Genomic DNA, 15,232 nt, shown 5'->3' on the forward strand with positions numbered 1-15,232 from the left:
ATGGCCGTGATGGCCCCTCACGCCTCGCTCCTCGCCGCAGCTCTCCGCGTCGCACCTCCAGGCGAGCACTGCGGCCAGCGGCCCCGCCCCAACCCTCGTCGCCTCCGGCGCTCCCCAGCGGGCCAGCGCTGCACCGCGGCCAGCGCCCCCAGGCACGGCACCACGGCTGGCAGCCCCGCCTCGACCTTCCTCGCCTCCAGCGCTCCCCAGCCGGCCGGCCAGCCAGGAGGGCAGGCGGCTGCCTCCGGCCGAGCACTGCACGCCCCGCCCCCAAGCTCCGCATCGTGGCCGGCGGCCCAGCGCGCCGCTCCTGCACCCAAGCCTGCGTGCCGCTCCCGTCCCCGAGCTAGCTCACGAGCTAAACGAGCCGGCTCGAGCTGGCAAACGAGCCGAGCCGAGCCAAGGTTTTGGCTCGCTCTGTTATCGAGCCGAGCCGAGCTGGCTTGTTATCATAACGAGCCAGCTCGAGCTAAGCCGAGCCGAGCCGAGCCAGCTCGATATCCAGCCTTACTTGAGCGGATCACTTACAAGGGAGATGGTAGGTTTACTTTATACTCAACATTTATTCAAATATAGTTCAACAATTTTAATAAACTAATTCAACATTTTATGTGGAAATGTTGAGATAGTATTTAAAAATTCTTTAACATGTATATCAAAATGTTGAATTAATACATTTTGAATGTTTTATTTTTTTATAAAAATAAATATATTCATATTAAATCTTGTTTTATTGTATAAAATGTAAGTAACATCATGATTCAAACGGAATCCAAAACGCGCTTATAGTTTGAAAGAAAAATAAAATTAAAGCTTCACGTCCAAAAGAAATCCATCCAACCACCCATTACAGCAGCCAACCAGAAGCTGACACCTGTCCTGCTTCCCTGCACCAGCCACAGCCATGCACGGATCCAGCTGCCGCGCGCTTTCATCTCGTCCGAGCATTTCCATCCACACGGATCTCAAATATTAAAAGATAAATAATAAAAATTCTTCTGAAAGATACATTTTTTTTTGAGAAAACTGGGATTGTATTTCACATATAAGGATCAAGGTTTACATCGCAACCCTTACACAAGCACCCTTGAACAAAAAGAAAATTACATGTAGATCCAAACAAGGGTCTCCCGGTTGTCTTCGTCGCCGGCGAATGGAGGAGCCCCTCGACGAGCAGCCACTGCACCAGAGGTTGTTGAAGATACACATCGAGGTCGCAGCTCGAAGCCAATGCCCTTCCCGACGAAGAAACATCAAGATTTTTCAATGGCACAACGAGTAGCATGTCAAAAAAGACATGCCGTAGAACCGTTGAACGCTCAAGCCGTAGAACATGACCGCTGACTGTAGCAGCACCGTCCAAATTAAACCGGCTTAAATGCACTAACCATCATCTTAATACTTAATCCAGTTACTGTGCACTTAAAACGGTGTAACCTGACAGGCTGTCGGGTAAAATCCCGATTAAACTACTGTAATCCAGGATCACAATTGCACTTAGACCCGTACGAAGACGAGCACAGGTGTTACCCGCATACAAAAATCTTCAAACTAACTTACAACACAGGTTTTACATAAAAGTCTTAAATACAAACAACAGAGTTTAAACGCACAGCGGAAGTTTAAAACTGAGTTCGAAATACAATACGATAGCTACGACGACGATAAAAGGTGAGCTCCACATCCTGCCCACCGATGTGACGCCAACCTGCCCAATCTTCACGGGGAAGACGGGGCCCACTCGACGGTCCAACCTGGAGGAAGCGGCTGTCCAATCCAGGACGCACAGATCTCCTCGAAGTCCGCAGGGACACAACCTGCTCAGAAGGGTTATAACAACAACCCTGAGTATACTAATACTCAGCAAGGCTTACCCGACTCTGGGTATACTTAGCCCATTACCTAGACATGCAAAACTTTTTGGCTCTGGAGTTCTTTTGCTGAAAAGCTGCTAGAAGTGAATCCTTATTTTCAATATTTTAGCTCCATTTAGTATACCAAGTATTACTAAGTTCGCCTATTCATCTAAAACACACATGGTGGAACAGATTATCTTTTAGTAACTTCCAAACCAGTCTTTTCCATCCCGTTTTCAATTCAAGTTCTTACTACGATGTGACAAAGTGACCAAGGTTCTCTTAACCGAGAGAGACGGCGAATCGATCCGATTTAACCTTGCAAGGTGGACCTAACTCACACGACACGCGTAAACCCCGTCGGGCCACACACGTCAACTGTTTCCATCATCACCCCGACGTCTGAATCACGCCTGCCAAAACCCGGGTGAAGGGTCCCTCACAGCGAACTCCCAGAGAACTAGGAGGCGACATACACTCCCACACCCGCCATCATTCCACTCCCAGAGTAGCAGGTCGCGATTCAAAGTATCGTTGCAAATCAGGTAATTAGCTTACCGGTTTCGACTACCTCCTACTTCCGGCATGTGGTTAGTACTGTTCAAACTCAGTCATCACTGCCAACAACGGAACGGTCCTCAATCGACACAGGCGAAGATTTCTTTTCAACCATTCTATACCATTAATCCAACTCACTTCCGCCCGGTCTCCAATTCTCTTACTCAACAAAACATTTCAAAGCCAAGGCTAAGGGATCAAGATCCTAAACTCGCGAGTGACAGTAATCACTCGACTTCTACCGAAATCCTATTTAGCAGAGCATTTCTACCGACACCTGTATACTAGTATAGGCCCACGGTACCTAGGAAAACATGCATACTATGGTTCCATTCAACTCCTAGAACATAAATGCACAATACTTAATTAAACAATGCATAATTTAAATTATGGTTATGCTCCGGGGCTTGCCTTGCAGGTCAGCGGGGTTAACTAGGTCTGCTGGAGCGTGCTCAACGGCGTCCTCCTGCTGCGCTCCTGCTCGTGGCTCCTGGACCGGATCAGCAACTAGCTCGTGGACAGCGTCGGTCGTGGTGTCTACACGAATAAAATATGTCATGCAACAATTTAGAACTCAGTGCAAGGCATAAATGCTTACGATGCGAAAACAAAGTTCAAACATTTAGCCTGAAGTGTTTCCTGCCAAAAACAACTGACAACACTTAATTAACGAAAAGAGCATGACTATGGCAAACTATAAGCAAAACCCTAACTTGCAAACATGATCTAGCAACACAATTAAACAGCGTAATGCGAAGACAGTAAAGCATGCCAAAGAATTTTTTTCCAACAAATAATGATATAGAAACACATTTCTTTTAGCCCTAGAAAAGGAAAGCAAACACTAACAGATGTACAACCACGCACAAAGGCTAAGCATATGAAAATTTTACCGTGGATTACACATGCAAGGATAAAGCCACTGCAAATTTTTCATAAGTTTTAGAGTTATAGAACAAGTGGTACAAAATAAACTAGGTTAAAGATAAAATGAATTTTCACCAGAGAAAAAGTGATAAAATGCATGATTAAGCATTTTTCCTCTGAAGATCATGATTTTAGAAAGCTAACAAAATTGGTTTGGTATTTTTCGCATTTTTCTGCGATTTTCTACGCAATTACAAAGTTTCAGCTGAGTTAAAGGAATAAATCTCAAAAACATAAAGATAAAAGGGGGCTGACAGCCGGGGCCCACTGGTCAGTGAGCCCGACCCGCCCCCCTCCTCTGCTCCCCGCGCGCCAGGCCGTGGCCGGCGAGGCGGCCAGACACCGCGGCGGCGGCGGCGGCTTGGCCCGCCCGCGGCTTGCCAGCGGTGCGGCCTGGCCCGCCCGCGGCCCAGGCGGCCCGGCGGGGCCGGCGCCCGCGGCGGCGCGGCAGGGCGCGCGCTCAGCGCGGCTCGCGGCGGCGCGGAGGCAGGGCACGGCGGCGCACGGCCGTTCCGGCCCGGCCGGCGGCGGAGGCGGCGCTAGGCGGCGGGGGTTGCAGGCTGCGGCGGCTTGCGGCTGTGGGGCGCGCGACGGTGGCTGGCGGGGCGCGCGCAGAGCTGCCCGCGGCACGCGCGCGGTGGCGGCGGCGCTGCCATGGCGGCGCGGCGGCGGTGGTGGCGGATTTCGGCGGGGAAAAGGACGGGAAGCGAGAGGAGGTGGCTGTGGTGCTCACCGAGGGTTCGTTTTGGGCGGGGAAGTGCCGGAGGTGGGAGCTCAACGAAGAGGGCGAAGCTCGGGTGAACTGCAATGGCGGCCGGGACGATCTGCGGCTCGATTCGTCGGAGTAGGGGCTCGGCCGCGCTCGTGGGTGGTCGGAGTGGGTGGACGGCGAGGCTGCGCAGCTCAGGACGCGAAGGATTCGAGCGGGGTGGCGAGCTAGGGCCGGGAGGGCGAACGGCGGCGAGCTCTGCTCGAGCTCGGCGTGCACTGAGGAAGAAGGAGAGGAACGGACTGGGACGGGAAGGTTCCAGGGTGCTCGCGACGATAAGGACGGCGCTCGGGCGACGAGGATCACCGGCGGTCGCGACGCGTGGCGACGCTCGCCGACGGCAGACGCCGGCATGGGCGGCCACAGTGGAACTGCTGTCGCTACAGTGAACTCGTTTGAAACAAAAATGACTCGAGTTTGACCCGTTGAAAGTCCAAATTCCATAAAGAAACTTGAAATTTGGCCAAAATAAAAGTTGTAGAGGATTAAAAGATATACAACTTTCGTTTTGGGCGGAAGTTGATTTGGAACTCAGATCAAGGACAAAAACGAGATCGAACATCGCTAAGTAGATGTTTACTAAGCGAACATGATTAGCGCTAACGACGAATTTGAGTCCATGATTAGCGAGTTAACTCAAGATTAACGAGACGATTAACACAGGGTTGTTACACTGGCCATGTCGCCGCCGGAGAACATGGGAGTTGTTGCTGCAAGCATCACAGGCATACCCCCAAGTCGACGGACGACGAAGCAACCGAAAGGGGAAAGGAATCGCCCAAACAGTTGCATGTAAACCACCACCCGGAATCCCCAGAATAGTGGTAGGCATACCTCCCTAGAGCCTCGCCGGAGGGGGCATCGTCGCCGATGTCAGTCCCGAAGAAGCCAAGGGAGGGACAAAAGCACTCACCGACGAGATCAGAAGCTTCAAATGAATCCCCAGATCTGGTGAGGTAGAAACCACTGAGCCCTTCGCCGCTGCCAGAGGACAGATCGGCGAGGCGGAGGAAGAGCCGGCGAAGATTATTCCCTACCGGCGGCGCCGCCTCCACCAACCGCACGCTGCCAGGGCCATAGCTTCCTAAACTAGAAAAGAATATGTACAACGGCCGCCTCCATCCCCATTCCCCATCCTCTCCGATGCCTAGCCGGCCGCCGGAGTGGACGGGGAACCGAGGAAATCGGCGCTGGATTCCGGTCGCCCCCCTTTTGCCTTCTCTCAACTGTAGCGACTAGAAGGATCAAGAGGAGGAAGTTGTGGCGGCTTCTGAAAGATACATAGAAATCACAGGGGTGACCAGCACTCAAAACGGGCTCGGCGCTGGGCCGCGGTGTAACGTTGGATGGGTCTTATGTGGAGGCCCACCATGTTTGCCGATGATCCCCTCCAGCCATGGGCCCTTTTCGGCTGGGCATTTATGGCTGGGCTGGAGCTCTTGCTCGGCCTCCTCTAATGGTAAGAGTCAACAGGTATCTATAAGTAAATAAATTTAGAGCTAGTAGACAGGTCTAAACCAATATTGAATATCGTACAGTGAGGCAAAAGTACATTGAAAAAATGTTATAAATTGACTGCTGACCAGCACTCAAAACGGGCTCGGCGCTGGGCCGCGGTGTAACGTTGGATGGGTCTTATGTGGAGGCCCATCATGTTTGCCGATGATCCCCTCCAGCCATGGGCCCTTTTCGGCTGGGCATTTATGGCTGGGCTGGAGCTCCTGCTCGGCCTCCTCTAATGGTAAGAGTCAACAGGTATCTATAAGTAAATAAATTTAGAGCTAGTAGACAGGTCTAAACCAATATTGAATATCGTACAGTGAGACAAAAGTACATTGAAAATATGTTATAAACTGACTGCTAACTTCTCGCTAGCTATTCATTTTAACTACTGTTTATGGAGTAAAAAACTATTTATGCTAGCTTTAAGCTACCCTTTTGGAGTAGGCAGCCAGCCAAGCAGCTCGAGCCGCCACGCAAAAAAAAAAAAAGCTCCAGCCGAACCAGCCCCAGCCGGCCGCTTCTCCCGCTGCGCTTGGGTTGGGGGGACGGTGACGATCTGACATGGCATGGCTGGAAAACCGTACGCGTGCTTCACCTGTTTGAACCTGCCGATGATTACGTTGTGCAGCGGGGGGAGCGTGCAAGCAAGGGCCACAGCGAGGGAGAGGGGCCCGCTCACTGTTGATTGCTTGTTCTCGTCGTTCTTCTAGTATTGCGTTGACATGATTATTCAGTACCCATTGGCGGCATGCCCTGGTGATTTCCTAATCCTTGGATTAGCGAGTGTTCCATCTCATCCATTAGACCATTACACACTGGAAAAATCCTCCCAAGCCTGTTTCGATCGTATATTTATAACGAGACAAATTGACCAAAGCATATTTTATATGTCGCGCGCCCTTCTTGAAAAAGAATTGTATCTGTATATATGACTGTGCTAGTGACCTTTTCCGTGTAGGGGGGCAGCTAGGGAGGGTAAAGAAGACCCGGGCATACGATTCCCGGCACTACCCAGCTTGCAAACCCGTCCACTAGCACACAGTTTTATGCTTCAGCCAACCTCAGCAGCAACCAGTGATGGAGTTGCGTCGGTTCAACATGAATGACCGAGGTAAACTGTACCTGTTACGCAAGTGACAGATTCCATTTTCGAGACCTCTTCTTCTAGTCGGAATTCAATGCATGTCATGTGATTTGCCCACCGGAAAGAGACCTCCGTGGTAGCAACTGACAAAACTCATGAGCGATGGCAAAAATTACACCTGGAGCCATGCATAATTAGTGGCCTTGGGCCAGATCACAGCCGGAGCTTTTACTAATCTAGACTAGCTACTAGTATTCTTTCTTTGGCTTTCCAGACAAGTAGAGAGCCTTCTGGAGGTTTTATTGGCATCATATATGGTTGCCCAGCTGGCACTGATCTCTCGACCGTCAGAAACCTACTCGATCAAGGAATAAAGCCCAACCTAGGCTACGAGATCTCGCTGTCAGCAGGGGATATTTGGCTCGAGTCCAGCAACCATAAAACTGTACTCGGAGCACAAACCGAACTCTCCCAGAAGCATTACATATTTACATATAGCTCTGCCCCCTCCATCACCCTGCGTCAACTTTCTTCCCTCCAAGCTTCACAACCTTCGTTCACCGGCGACTCCACAAGAAACTCATCGGCGTTTAGGCTCGGACTGAGAGAGACATGGCGGCCGGGAAGCGCACCATTGGCATGGGCATGGACTACTCGCCGTCGAGCAAGGCCGCGGCGAGGTGGGCGGTCGAGCAAGGCCGCGGCGAGGTGGGCGGTCGACAACCTGGTGAAGGCCGGCGACCGGATCATCCTCGTCCATGTCCTCCCCAAGGGGGCGGACGCCAGCCACAAGGAGCTCTGGAAGAGCACCGGCTCACGTAAGTAAAAAAGATCATCGGATTATCAGTGCCGCTCTCTTAGTTTGGACTTTGGATTCTTCTTGATCGCAATGATTGTTGTACTGATAGCACCATCATCACTTCTGGGTTTTTTTTTTGGGTAAACTGAAGCTTTGATTCCTCTGCCGGAGTTCATGGAGATGAACGTGCAGGCGAGGTACGGGCTGAACCCTGATAAGGAGGTACTGGAGATACTGAAAGCTGCATCCAAGGCCAAGCAGGTAATAGCTCTACAACGGCTACTGAATTGTTCGCTGAATCATCTGTTATAGGACAATCACTTGGTAGCCGTGCAGCTCTTCACTTATTTTCAAGGGTTTTGCACTTCTGCTTGATAATTAGACTAGAAAAGGAAATTAAATTATATGGTTGTGTACATATATGACCCCCCAAACTTTTTTTTTAAAAAAAGGCACAGTAGCAAAGAGTCTGGCCGGGCCTTAATCTTTGCTTGAATGGAAGATAGTTTTCTACATAACTGAATCATATAGTTAGGATGTCACTAGAATCACGTTCACAAAATCAAAAGAATTTCACTCAAATTATCATATATGTTTAATATGTTTATATCACCAGAAGTCTGATCAATCAGCATTGATTTTAGGGTAACTGCATTATGTCATTTTTTTTTACCACAGATTGCCTAAATCTCACGCTAAAAATACTGTCTCCTATTAGGCTAGTAGTGTGCATGCCTATGCAAACCAGTCAGGCAAAACCATGGGCTGAACACTTCCCAACCAGAAAACAACCAGCAGAATTAGTAAGGGCGATGACCTGGTTACATATGAAAACATTATATGCACAGCCAATAGTCTCCGTTACTTGATGTTATTCGCGCAGCCTTGTCAACGGCTTATATTTTTTGAAAGCTAAGGCAAACAACTAAACATTGGTAAAACTACTCGAAGTTCCACCATCCATAAGCTCCAACTATCTACTATAATACTTTTGTTCAATGCAATAAAAACATAATGTTGAATCCAAATATGCTGTTTAGTGAAAAGTCACCTCCGTGTCACCTTGATCAGGTGGAAGTGCTAGCAAAAATTTACTGGGGCGATGCAAGGGAGAAACTCTGTGAGGCAGTAGATGATCTCAAGGCGGACTCATTTGTGCTTGGTTGCAGGGGCTTAGGGCCACTGAAAAGGTTAGCATCTATCTAAACCTCTCAACAACAAGTGCCTAGTCTTTGGCTAACACAGCTTCTTCATATGTCACATCTCATTGTATCTCAATGCAGGGCTCTCCTTGGAAGTGTCAGCAACTATGTAGTCAACAATGCAACATGCCCAGTTACAGTGGTGCGTGGACCAACTATGTGAAGTGCCTGATCTTTTTTGCTTAAAGTTAGAGCTTTTGTAATGCAGGGCACATTTGGTATATCTGAGTTCAAGTTGTTTGAAAGGATGGTGATGTTTGGCTCTGGCTATTAGCTTCAGTATTATTACTTGAAATCTGTCATCTGGTTATGATATCAACAAATTTCCCTCTGTTACATCGACTTACATTTCTGCTGTTTTTCATGTATATAAGCAATTATCTACAAACTTACTTCACGTGCCTAAGTGGTGAAAATGCTTTTATATAGTGCATGGCAACTTGACAAGGATGCTCTTTTTGCATGACAAGAGAGCAACTAAGGGGAGGCTTATTGGTTGACACTTGGTAGTTATTTTATTGATGGCAATAAAGAGCAGGTAGGCATAGCAGGTCCTTGTAATACCGAAAAATAGAATGGCATTTCCAAGCTATCAGTTCTTACAATTAACAACAAGCTCTGACAATGAAAAGGAAAAGGCAGAAGATATTAATTTCAAATAGCAGAAAGATGTGCTTTATTCTTAAGTTGCATCAATGCTATACACCATGCGAACCGTCTATTCTGTATTTTATTGCACAAATGTAAGAGTAAATATTTTCTATGATGAACATGGTGTCCAGAAGACTAAACCATCATGGAAGCTTTTGGACCATATTTATCAGAACATCTTACCAGTGCCATCTTTGTGTGGTATAGTATCTTCAAGATCCATTCTGCGCCAGCTCCCAGCCAGAGGTGACAACTGATCAGCCTTATCATACAACCCAAGGAGACCACCTGTATGAACAAACAAAATTTTCCGCCCCTTCCACTTGACTGGATTGCCAGCTATGTCTTTTAGCAATCCATAAGCCGCCTTCCCACTGCAGTAAAATGAACCATGTACATGCGCATTGAGAAAGAAAGAATCAAAAGGATTTTTCAGCATTAGCTCGACAGAATAAAACTTGTATACCATTTTACGCCTAGCGAAGACTATCAAATGATGCATACCGTGACAAACCTATTTCGTTAACTCAGATCAGAGAATGTATTGCACCTGTAGACTGGATCAAGGACAATGCCTGTCGCTGCAGCTATGTCTTTGACAAACTTAAGCTCCTCGGCTGTGTTCATGGCATAACCTAATCCTTTAGCCTGTCAAGTAGAAGTTTAAATTGAGGAAGTTAAATGTTTCACTGGCTCTACTAATTTGTGAAGAAGATGGGTTTGATAGATTAAAGCTCAACTTTAAACGTTCAATTATGAAATGAGCAAATAAGTTGCAGAACAATCATGTACAAACGCATGTGAACAAGGTCACAAGTTGGAGCATGTGATGCTGGTGCAACATGACATTGCAGATAACCTTTTTTGGAGTTGGCACACCAAGAAGATTAAAGACAAACAATGAAAGCTCAAAGTGTACTTACATTTTCGATGCTGACTATATCATGTGAGTCCAAACCAGATTGAAGTCCATCAATCAGGCCTTGAACATAGTCATAGAAGTATTCAGGATCATCACAAACAGAGAATGCATGGACCTATCTTAGAAGCACATGGTTAGTCTGGGAACTTCAACAGGATACACAAAAAAGAAGGGTAGATCGTACTTTTGCCTTTAAGTTGCTCAATCTTGATCCTAAAGCAAGACCAGCAATTGTTCCACCACTGCATGAAGATAAATATCATCCAACCATAAAGTGATGCCTTGCAACTTTCAGAATCTAGGCACGACACAATACAAATTAAATTGGCATGGCACATATTTACACATAAATGTAACAGACTGTGTGTTAATCAAATACCTGCCACACGCAACAACAATATCATCAAACTGAGCATCAGCAGATTGCTGAATTTGCTGCTCGATCTCCCTTATCGCCTCAATATATCCCCTGAACAGTAAGATTAATAATTTTCAAGTTGCGCTTTATGAACTAAATTTATTTGGATGAATTCCTGAGACGGTATGCTAGACCACCCTTTATAGCGCTTAATTTTTGTATTCTTGTTAGCTTGATAGTTGATTCCGGACCCATGAAACATGTTATGTTACATATTATTCAACGCAAGGCAATGTCCTACATTTCACTAGCCAGGCATAACACGACATGTTACACAGCCATTGCTTATATGAGATCAATACGGTTCAGCTCCTAGACATCTCCATAAGTAGTATAAAGGCCAAAAGCTATTTGCAACAAAGGTTCTAATAATGCCCATTTTTTCAAGAATAGCAACAAACACTGTTTTTCAAATGGACAGGACAACAAGTGAAATCCATGAAGGTTATCCCCTGAGGAAACTTCAAAATATATTATGAACTCCAATATGTAATTCCTATCATGGATTGCACTTAACATTGAGTATATGATAATACCATGTTCCCAGTGAGTTTGATCCGCCGACAGGAATCACATATGGTTTCCTCCCTTCTATCGACAGCTTTTTCTTCAGCAAGTCAGCTAAAGCCTACAAAAATAAAACATGATGTGGTTAGAAATTTCCAAAGCAAATACAAACTAGGATGAGTGCTGGTACATAGTATATAAGAGCACATTTTTGGTTTACCTAAAGACATAGAAAAAAGTAGGTAGTAGAATAAAGATGTTGGAGGGGAAGCCTATTAAATCGTGTAGCCGGAAGGGTTATGCTACCACAGAGGTAATTGATCTGTTTCTAGAAAGGTACTCAAGCATGAATGGCAAGTAGTAACATTTACTGTGGAACAAAGGCATTAGCTACATATGGCGAGGCAGAAATATGAAACAGCTCATAGCAGCAACGGAATAAAAGATGGAGGCGAGCTTACCACACTGCCAATTTTTCCATACTCTTCTTTTGATACAAGATCAATGTGCGCACCCACCAGTCTCTCAACTAGGAGATTGCCAACCAAACCAGGGTCTTTATCCACGAGAAGCTGAAAATGTCCCACCAAGACCAATTTATGCGACAGAATTTAACAAATTTCACCACACAGGCACACAGAAATCACCTTCGAGGTACGTAGTATCAGGTAGCAATCAAGATTGAGATACTTAGCAGCCACTGCTGTGGCACGGCAATGGTTGCTTTGGATACCACCAACAGTGATAACGCAGTCTGCGCCTTGCGCTAAAGCATCTGCCATCAGAAACTCCAGCTTTCGTACCTTGTTTCCACTCAACTGCATGCCGGATAAATCGTCTCGCTACAAACTCCCCCAAAAGTCCCGTGTCAGAATGAAAAAAAAATGTCACTAACAAATTAAGGTGAATCGCATATTTCCACTGAATTGTAAAGGGAACAAGGCAGGATCATTGGCTGGCTGCCCTTTTGTTGCACCTTGATCCATACTTCCGTGCCTTCCGGCAAACTGGGGAGATTCCACTTGTGGATCGGTGTTGGAAACTGTTTTGATTAGAAAGAAGAATCTATGAGTCAGTGAGTCACAGGAAAGTGGTCAACTCGAACACTGAACTCCAATCAATTTGACCTAATCTGAAGAAATGGATAAAGCAGGTAGTGGTCGGTAGTGAGGTAGGATCGACGGGGAAGCTTACATGGCCGAGCGAGAAGGTATGGGAAGGCATGGGGGAGAGGTGCGTGGCCCAGGACGGCGGCGCGTAAGGCTTCCTCGAGAGAAGGCCCCCGATCTGAGCCGCGGAGGCGGACAGAGTGGCGGGGACTCCGGCCATCCCGGCGAAGGCGACCAGACTCCGGTGGCGCACGGCGGCCAAGCGGCTGAAGTGGGAGAGTAGAAGCGACGGGGAGGGCCGGCCGAGGAACCGAGCAAGGACCATGGTCCATGGAAATCGCCGTTTCCGCGAGAGTGCGGGGCCGGCAGAAAGGCGGACGCGGTGACCTGCCCAGAGATCACGGCCTCACAGCCCAGAACCGACTGGTATCCGGCCCAGTTACGCCTACGGAACTGTGCTTCGATATCATAAATGGGCCTACTCGTACAGTGGTGGGCGTGAGTTTTCCGGTAAGAATTTTCCTCATTTTCTCACAAAAAGAAACAATAATTTCGCCAAGTTTCATCAAAAAAGAAACAACTCTCCCGGCTCAGTGATGAACAAAATTTCCCAATTAATGCCATAGCTCCATCACATTTTGTATTTTTTTCCTTTCAATTTCAATGGAATTGGAGTCTAACTACCTCCTGCTAGCATATCACATGATAATCCCTAGTGTCGTTGGTGAAAGTTCGCCAATTTAGTAAATGCGATTTTCATCTTATTAGGCAGTTCACGTTCGGAGCATACTACCTGCACGAGGAATTTTCAAGCGACATGAAAGTCGTCTTTTCTCTCACTCTCAAAATGGTAATTGAACACGAAATTATCACTCGTCCTCAAAAGGACATGTTAGTTTTGACAATCACGTCAAAAATGATGCACCCATTTAACCATTTTGACAATTGCTAGGTAGGAAAAAGTCCACTAGGGGGACATCTGGTAATTTTTGTCAATTGCATTTGTTTGTCAAATTTTGGTCAATCGAGTATTGTTGATCAATTAAGAACACAGCTGGAGCGCGGCATTTTGGTCAATTGAGACTAACAAAAGTCTATCCGAGGATGCTTGCAAGCGCAGAGTTACAGACGGCAAAGCTTCGCGAGGCTTCTTTCCCCATGCTACAGTAAGGAGCGGGCGGAAAGGCGTTTTTCTCGGCGACTCGCATCCGGGGCGGATCCGGCGGCTTCCCTCTCCTCTCCGGCGGCTCTTGAGCGTCAGAGAGGAGGGGGAAGCGGGATTGGCTCGCCGGCATAGATAGCAGGGTAGCTAGTTTTTGCTGCTACTAGGGTTGCTCGCCGGCTTTCATGGCGACGGAGCTTGGGTTCGCGGTGGAGGCGGCATGGCAACTTCATCGGCGAATAAGTGTCCTCCAGAGCTTCGGCGTCATCGACAGCGACGCTTCTGGGAGGTTCCAGTTTCAGTCGATCTCCGGTGATGGTGGCGAGTACGGCGTCGTCTCCGACGAGATCTTCGGGAGGTCAGTGACTTCCTCTTTTGGTGCGATAGGGGAACGAATCCTTTCTTCCCTTGTTTCGCAAGTTCTTGCCGGGTTGCTGGCGTGGCCGGCGACGGCAGCTGCTTTGTCCGTGAGCCCCCTGTACGGGTGTCCGGGCCCGGAGCTTCGTCGTCTCCAGCAGGCGGTGGGACTGTGGCCCTTTTGCTTTAAGGCTACAGAACGGCTGGGGGATTTTCGTGGAGGTTTGGTGGTTGGACCATGCTCAAGCTTCCCTCGACGGCGGTGGTCGTCGATGGCGAGTAGTGGTCCATGAGCTAAAGAGCTTGGGGTGCAGCCCCGGTCGATGGGCGACCGCCGACGGCTATATCCTATCTCTCGGGATGGGTGTCTACTTCGACTCCTTTCAAAGCCAGCGCGCGATGGGGCTCTTCCAGCTCGGGGTCATGCCTGAGGTCTTCCTCGACGATGGTGGCCGGCGACGAGGATTTCTGGCATCTTCGGGTCGCAGAGATCCTAGGGGCTTCGTTGTAATTTCTTTTTCTTTTAGGGTCTTCTGTGAAGGTCGGCTAGAACAGCTGTCTCTGTATCCTTACCGTACGTCTCTGTATCCGTACGAGTATATATACGTTTTCCTTATCTAGAAATATAGAAACTTTTTATAAAAAAATGTCTATCGGAGGAACAGAGGACATCAGATAAATTGACAACAGGGAATGTGACGATGGATTCTGACACAAATCAAACGAGACAGAACTCTTTCCTGATATAACAGGATGTTTTAAGTCAGATGTAAGTAAAAAAATTCGAATCATTTAGCCGTGTTTGGTTAAGGCTGAAAAAATTTTCGCGAAAACTTTTTACATCTTTGACTACTAATTTAGAGTATCAAATAAAGTCTAATTATAAAACCACTTCTACAAATCCGTGTAAATCGCGAGACGAATCTAATGAGGCCTTTGACCGTGTGATTAGAGGATGCTACTGTAGCGTCACTGTAGCAAATACTTAATTAATTACCGTCATTAGATTCGTCTCGAAAAATTACACCAATCTCTGAAAAGTTTTTGCAAATAGACTTCATTTAGTACTCCATGCACGCGAGATTTCTTATAGAAAAACGTGCGCAAAAAAATTACTATAATAACCAAACACGGCCAAGATTCTAGAAGAAGAAAAATGACATCTCTTCCCGAGACGACCAGAGGTGGACCGGCGGCGCGTCGCCCGGGTAGCCCCACCACTTCCCACCAGGTGGCGCCGTGCGATGCACCGCTCGCCGCTAGCGCCACTTCCGGCTCACCGCGTTCACACCTCCACCAGATACTGACTAGACGGCCCCACCGAGCCACATACACCCCTCGTGCCCTGTTGTCAGTGAGAGCAAAAGCCCACGAACCCGGCACGCCGCCTCCTCCCGGCTCCAGTCCC

The 15,232-nt window shown here is 47.7% G+C and overlaps 2 protein-coding genes across 2 annotated transcripts; one reads left to right on the forward strand and one right to left on the reverse strand.

Moving 5' to 3' along the window:
* LOC120656374 (universal stress protein PHOS32-like) lies at positions 1-9,044 on the forward strand. Its single transcript, XM_039934446.1, has 5 exons — positions 1-326; positions 7,367-7,515; positions 7,648-7,757; positions 8,568-8,686; positions 8,780-9,044. The coding sequence occupies exons 1-5, from the start codon at positions 1-3 to the stop codon at positions 8,859-8,861; spliced, it is 786 nt and encodes a 261-aa protein (XP_039790380.1). The 3' UTR covers positions 8,862-9,044.
* Positions 9,045-9,317: 273 nt separating this feature from the next.
* LOC120643483 (putative D-cysteine desulfhydrase 1, mitochondrial) lies at positions 9,318-12,688 on the reverse strand. Its single transcript, XM_039919862.1, has 10 exons — positions 12,391-12,688; positions 12,173-12,238; positions 11,844-12,038; positions 11,658-11,768; positions 11,226-11,317; positions 10,651-10,740; positions 10,456-10,513; positions 10,273-10,386; positions 9,900-9,997; positions 9,318-9,723 (listed from the first exon to the last, which is right to left on the reverse strand). The coding sequence occupies exons 1-10, from the start codon at positions 12,628-12,630 to the stop codon at positions 9,519-9,521; spliced, it is 1,269 nt and encodes a 422-aa protein (XP_039775796.1). The 5' UTR covers positions 12,631-12,688; the 3' UTR covers positions 9,318-9,518.
* Between the last annotated feature and the right edge of the window lie 2,544 nt (positions 12,689-15,232).

This window comes from Panicum virgatum, chromosome 1K (genome assembly GCF_016808335.1).
Source record: "Panicum virgatum strain AP13 chromosome 1K, P.virgatum_v5, whole genome shotgun sequence".
In the NCBI taxonomy this organism is placed as follows: Eukaryota; Viridiplantae; Streptophyta; class Magnoliopsida; order Poales; family Poaceae; genus Panicum; species Panicum virgatum.